The sequence below is a fragment of the Propithecus coquereli genome, unplaced genomic scaffold (genome assembly GCF_000956105.1).
Source record: "Propithecus coquereli isolate 6110/MARCELLA unplaced genomic scaffold, Pcoq_1.0 Scaffold7, whole genome shotgun sequence".
NCBI classification, from domain to species: Eukaryota; Metazoa; Chordata; class Mammalia; order Primates; family Indriidae; genus Propithecus; species Propithecus coquereli.
The window spans coordinates 2,550,030-2,557,155 of record NW_012153062.1 but is presented as its reverse complement, the minus strand read 5'-3'; the positions used below and the strand labels follow the sequence as shown (position 1 = coordinate 2,557,155).

General features: G+C 36.7%; 1 protein-coding gene across 1 annotated transcript in view; it reads right to left on the bottom strand.

Moving 5' to 3' along the window:
* The window catches only part of LOC105823750 (dihydropyrimidine dehydrogenase [NADP(+)]-like), a 141,138-nt gene extending 137,605 nt beyond the window's left edge, over positions 1 to 3,533 (bottom strand). The window contains exon 1 of the mRNA XM_012661011.1: positions 3,435 to 3,533. Coding sequence (XP_012516465.1) covers positions 3,435 to 3,533 — 99 coding nt within the window. The remainder of the gene's footprint in view (positions 1 to 3,434) is intronic.
* Between the last annotated feature and the right edge of the window lie 3,593 nt (positions 3,534 to 7,126).

Below are 7,126 nucleotides of genomic sequence, written 5' to 3'. Positions count from 1 at the left end.
GCCTCCGGGCTATATGCAAGTAAAATATATGTTTACAATTTAAGTCTAAAGTAGTTTCATAGTTCCTGCAAATTTATTAGTAAAATGTATATTGGAGAGTAACTACATTTAAGCAAAAATGGAAATTCTTGTGCAATAGTTATCATATTCCCAATAACACTAATAGTGGAGTCCTATGTAGCTGGAAGGGGTTCAAGAAACTTCCCATGAGTGTGGTCCATATATGAAATACTGAATAAGAAGGATCATCCATCCAATTATTAAAGATTTCTTCGGAAAAAATGATCTTATGATCTGTCTTTACTAATCTATTTTGATAAAGGATTAAACTGTTTAAACTATGTAAAAACGTTTGCAATATTTTACATCAAGCTTCATAGTTTTTAAAGCATACTGTCAAAAAGTCAGAAATATTTATAGAGTGATTTATAGTTTTCAAAGCATGCTGACAAATAAGATCAGAGGGAACTTAGACATTTTTTAGAGCAGCCTCCTCGTTTCACAGATTAGGAGTCCAGAAAGGTTGAATGATCTGTCCATGATACATACACAGCTAGTTGGAGGCATTGCTGGCATCCCTGCCTGGTCTGAAGCCCTGTCTGCTACAGGACTGCCTTTCAAGTATTATCTTTCTTGGTCCCTACATCACTTCTGGGAGGAAGACAGAAAAGTGCTATGAATTGCTTAGTAAGTGAGGAAATTGAAACCAAACATCAAATGCCATACCCAAATTCAAAAGATTAGTAAGTGGGAGGGCCAACAGTAAGATTCAGCTTCTTTTTTTTTTTTTTTTTTTGAGACAGAGTCTCACTCTCTTGCCTGGGCTAGAGTGCCGTGGTGTCAGCCTAGCTCACAGCAACCTCAAACTCCTGGGATCAAGCGATCCTCCTGCCTCAGCCTTCCAGATAGCTGGGACTACAGGCACGCGCCAACGTGCCCGGCTAATTTTTGTTTTTTCTATTTTTAGTTGTTTGGCTAATTTCTTTCTATTTATAGTAGAGACGAGGTTTCACTCTTGCTCAGGCTGGTTTCGAACTCTTGAGCTCAAACAATCTGCCGGCCTAGGCCTCTCAGAGTGCTAGGATTACAGGCGTGAGCCACTGCACCAGGCAAGATTCAACTTCTGACCTTTGAAGAACTTCTTATCTTTTGTTCTTCTTATCTTTTCTTATGATTATTTCCATAAATTTCAAAGTCTTAAATGTGATGAAAGTCTTACATACATAAACAAGCCTATGTTTACAATTTTAATAAGAAACAGCAAACTATTTCAAATTTATTAGTTAATAAGGACAGAAATTCTCAGATTTTAAAAATTCAGGATCTTAAAAATTGGATGGCCCACCTGAAGTTTTACTAAAACTGGAAAAGAGACTTCTGCTGTTTTCCGATGGGAATGCAGTTTCCAGTTCCATCTGTCCATGCCCACTGATTAAAAACATTAGAGTTTCCAAAGGCACGGAATCAGTAATTCCTCACTGAATTCAGTCCCGACCAGTACTGGCAAACAGATGTATAAAATTATGCTGTATTTTAAAAACTGGTGTACAATACATATAGTTAAAGTAATAATTCAGAATAACAATATTCCCCTATGGTTTTTGGTACTACGTAAACATGGCATTGCTTACTAGAGTTCATGAATAAAACACCAAAATTATAATTTTATAAAAATACAGGTTAAAAGACAGCCCCTGGAGATACACAGTAAATAGGGAACTAGATAGGGATATATTTGTATATTCACGTGAAACCACAAAAAATCTTAGTTGTTCTATCATATTAGTTTCCATTTGTTGGAGCTGTACAACATCAAAGTCATGATGTCCCTATATATTGCATTTAGCAGTAATGTAACGGACTACGTGAAGAAATCAAAGTGAGAGTTTCTAAGTAGTTTCCTGGCAATTGAGACAGCAGGCTCTTTCATCTGCTCTGTAACTGTGGCAGTGCATTGATTTAAACTCCTTCTGAGATCTCAAATGCTTTTATATTCTTAGGTCTCTCAAGCAGGTTTTTTTTTTTTTTTTTTCCCAAAGTGATAAAATTCTAGCATTCAGCAGAATACCATCTTGTTTCCCCCAAAAGGAGAGGGCTTATTTCAGCTTTGCTACTAAACTGCACAGGATCACTAAGTAAAATAGCTGTCCAAATGTCATCCTATTAAGAAATCTGGCTTTGAGTTCAGTTTTCTATGTTCTGACTATAACAAATTGGATTGGGGAAAAAAGAGCAACAAACAAATAGTCCCACAGATGTTGTTTTTCAAAGGTTCAGCTCAGAAAAAAGCCTGATAGATAAGCAATTCTGCTTTATTAAATATTTTCAAAGGTGTCTTTTAATTGCTACTCATTGACAAATCCAAATGGCATAGGAGTCATTTATTTTGTCTTATTTTGTATATCATATATTTCATTGCCAACTGCATTACTTATTCTCTTATTTAGCTTCTTAAATTATAGATTCTCCGATAAATTATTCTAAGCACGTGAATTTTCCTTTTTCCCCTTCAATCAAGAAAGAATTTTATGGAGCTTGAAAGTCTATTTTTCAGTGTTCGTCTATGCTCATTCTCTATCTAATTAATTTCTTAAGTTCAGCTAAATAGAGACTGAAGAGAATAAAGTATTTTTAAAGTATTTTGTACTGAGATTCAAATCACATTTTGCCAAACAGAACATAATCATCAGTTCTCTAAGTATTTTCACGAAGGCAGCATAGGTGATGGGCCACCCACTCTACTACTATTCAGTGTGGGACTGATCTTCTCTGTTGCACTTTGTTGATGCCATAACTTGACTGAAGATGGCCTGGACTGATTAGTCAAAGGGCTGTGCCCTGCAGGTAAGACTGTCCCTACCCCCTTCCTTGTATCTGTCCTTTAAAAAGTGAGCTCCAATTAGGGGATGGGCGGGGGGTAAACCCACAACTAAAGGACACGGGGAGCATTGTAGAGGGGAAGGGCATGCCTCTAACCCTCGCTTGGGTGAGGCAAAGACATAAAATGTAACCATAATGTTTGCACCCTCATAATACCCTGAAATTAAAAAAAAAAAAGTGAGCTCCAGCTGAATTCAGATCTCAGTAAAGACTGGAACCAAGAAATAATAATAAAAGAGAACAATACAGAGACACAGCACCTCTGCCTGCCTTTTATGTGAGACTAGAGACACATGAGTGAGCCAGGTACAACACATACGGCCAAAGAATGGTGATTGCCATCCTGACTCTCCATAGATAGTACTGTTGATGGGCTTGCTTCTCTGAGGACAGAAATACAAGACTGAAAAGTCTGTGGTAACAACTGGGAATCTTCTACACACCAGGATCCTATGCAGCCCATTCTTTGGTTGAGAGCTGTGGTTGCAGTTTGAGGAAGCGTGGCCACTGTGCTTCAGAAACAGTAGGATTTTTCTACTAAAATAATTTCTTACCTTCCTGGGCTTTGGTGCAGCATCAGTTACTACAGTAATTTTCAATTCCTCTGCAGTATTCCACGTGGTGGTGCAAGGTTTGCAGGTAGCATTGTGCATCTCAGCACCTTGCACCATAAAAGTGGGGCAAGAAAAGGAAACTCCAAACCATAGCTATCAGATGACTAAAATCCTTAATTTTAGGCATTCTTTGTTCTTCAACAGAGTCAACACAGCTGGAAAAACTTGATTTATCACAATTACTAAAATGCCACATAGAATCTGGATCACAGAAGGAGAGTAAGTCATAATGCCTGGAGAGGAAACGTCTATAGGAAAAATTAACCCCTGGGATTTTTTTTCTGGACCCTGAAGATGAATAAAGGTACATGGTCGCTCAACAACTAAGCAGACATTTAACGTTCCAAGAAAAGAAAACAATTGGCCTACAATGACAAAAATTTGTTAATGTGAAAATAGTATCTCAAATAACACTGTCTGCCTAACTCAAAGGACTCATAATTCAGGAGTTGTTTGATGGTTAATATATTATCGATAAGAACACAAATTTGTGAGCAAGTAGTGTGTGGTGGCTGTTATCAGTAAGTCAACAATTTTGACTGAGTTGCCAGTATTTCTGGGACCCAAAAGTTAAAGTTCAGCTGATTAAGAGTGAATGATCTATTTAAGAGTTAAGTGCTACAGAAAAAACAACTTTACCAATATTCAAGTTAATACACTGTAAACACAATACATAGCTATAGAAGGCTAGAGGAGCAAATCAACAGGGTTTGTATTGTTTAAAAAGAATTTTTTAAAAAATATTGAAGACATTTAAATTCCTTCACTAGACAGATGGAAAATACAAAGCTCACAAAGTTTGTAATTTTTGTGGGAAAAAAAAACCGAGAAATAAATTGTGTGGTAGTTTTTGTTTGTTTTAATGAAGACAAAGAATCTAAAAGTAAAATGCTGGATCTTCACCTTCAAAAGATGGATCCGCTGGAACATGGTTACAGGTAAACGAACACAATGTCCAAAGAAGCAGTTTTATTTGTGCATTTCTCATTTAAAAGGGCACATATTTTATGATTTGTGAGTATGACAGCCTGAAGAAAGATTACAGACACCAATAAAAGTTCTAGGCTGAGGGTTTTAGGAGGATGCTTAGAGATGACCATATAATTTAATATCCAAACTGTGACACTTGAGAGTCAACAGGGAAACTTAATGAAAATATCAGGATAATTGGCGTAAACTGGGATTGTCCTGGACCAAACTAGGATCTATGATTCTCTTACTTAGAGGGTTTTTTCCATCTTTATATTGGAAGGATATTTTCACTTATCATGGAATGCATTCTAAAATGCTGTCATTTTTGGTTTAACATTCTGGTCTTTCAGATACTGATGCAGACCTCAGAATATTACCATTGAATTGAATTTACAAGGCTTTTACTGCTTAAGTGGGGATTTGGAGTCTTGGAGACCTGACCTGATTCAGATAACCCTACATTTAAAGGATCCCCTTGGCCTCCAGTTTTTTTTTAATAATTAATAGACTTTGCTTTTTAGTACAGTTTTAGATTTACAGAATTGGGCAGATAATACATAGAGTTCTATATACCTACATGAAACCCCCAATCTCTGCAGTTTCCCCATTATTATTATTTTTTAACTATTTTTACTTCAAAGTATTACAGGAGTACAAATGTTTTTGGTTACGTGGATTGCTTTTGTGATGCTCAAGTCAGGGTTAAAAGCATGCCCATCACAATCTTGCATTAGTATGGTATATTTGTTACAGTTAAAGAACCAATATTGATGTGTTATTATTAACTAAAGTTCATAGTTTACATTAAGGTTCACTCTTTGTGTTGTACCATTCGACGGTTTTTGATAAATGCACAATGGCGCAACCATCATTACAGTTTTATACAGAATGGCTTCACAGTCCTAAAAATCCCCCGTGCTCCACCTGTTCATCCCTCCCTCCCACCCTTCCCCATCCCCTGGCAACCACTGACCTATGTTACTATCTCCATAGCTTTGCCTTCTCCAGAATTTCATATAATTGGAATCACATGATATTTAGCCTTTTCAGACTGACTTCTTTCACTTAGCAATACGCATTTAAGGTTCATCCAAGTCTTTCTGTAGTTTAATAGTTCATTTTATTGCTGAATAAAAGATCTGTTTTATGGATATATGACAATTTGTTTACCCATTCACCTACGAAAGATTACCATAGCTTTTTAAAATTTTAGTGTACATCTTTTTTTAAAAATCATTTTTATATATAGCCAATATTTTCACAGTTAATAAAATAAATAATTATTTAGTGTCACCTAATATCCACATGACAATTTCTCTAATTGCCTCAAAATATTTTTATAGCTAGTTTATCCAAGCCCAGATACAATTCAGGACTGTGCGTTGCATCTGGTTTCTCTGTCCCTCACGTCTAGCACAGCCCTTTTTCATTGCATGAGCCTGTAGTTGTAGAAATCCTAATGCTGGGGCCTGGTTGCTTTGCCACAGTGTCCTTTATTTTTTTCCTCTATCCCTTGCATTCTGTACTTGTACTCACCGGGAATCTCGCTGAACTCTCACGTAATGTGGTTCCACCAGAATCCTGTGCTCGTGAGGCATCTCAAACTCTTTATGGGAATGGGCAGGCAGGGAATGATGATGCCCACGTGCGTGCTCCGCTGTCCCACTGGACTCCAGTTTATCCATTTATTATAAAGGGCAAAGCTCAGGAACAGCCAAATAGAGGAGATGCACAGGACAAGGTATGAGGGAGAGGCATGGAGCTTCTGTGCCTTCTCTAGACACTCCTTCAAGGGTCTAATGGTCTAGGAAAGACTAAAGGGGCATAGGAAGAGCAAGAGGGGCCCAAAAATCCTAACCCACAAAACAACTCTTACAGGTAGAAAATTTTGATGTATTTCACATACTTAATTCTCTGTTCTTTTGTAACTGTCATTTCTTTATGCTTTACCCGAATTCCATTACGCTTATTGCACTTTGTCTGAAATTTACTTAGTTTACTTACCATGTACCAAACACTGTGTTAAATATGTTCACATGTAGCACCACATGTAATCCTCATAATAACACCTTGGGTTAGTGATATTATAATATGTTCTTCAATGAGCAGATGGGTAGACAAGAGGTCAGAGATTAAAAACCTTGACTAAGATCACATAGGTAATAAATGGCAGAGCAAAGATTAAAATCCTGATCAGTCTGCCCCCAGGATACTGTCTTGTAACCACAGTGCAATACTGCTTTCTGTTTTGATCACTACTACAATGCTACCTGGCTCTCATGTGAAAACAGGGAGATTGTGTGTATGTGTGTGTGTTTATATACACATACATATACATACATACAATATTTATATGTATACACAATACATATGTACATATGCAAATATATATGCAAACATGCACACATGTATTACATATATATATATCATGGAATTCTTGTGAGGATTATATCAAATAAAAACATACATAAGTATTAATATCTAGTTCGGTGCCTAAAATACATGTAGGGTAGATATTATTATTTGGATCTTATTCCCCAGCTTTCAGAGGCACAGTAAAAAGGGCAAGAGCTATACCTGTTTTGTTGACCATCACGTATTTAGTGCTTAGCATATAAAGATCTGTGTCTGGCATATGATTTGCTCAGTGAATGAATAAA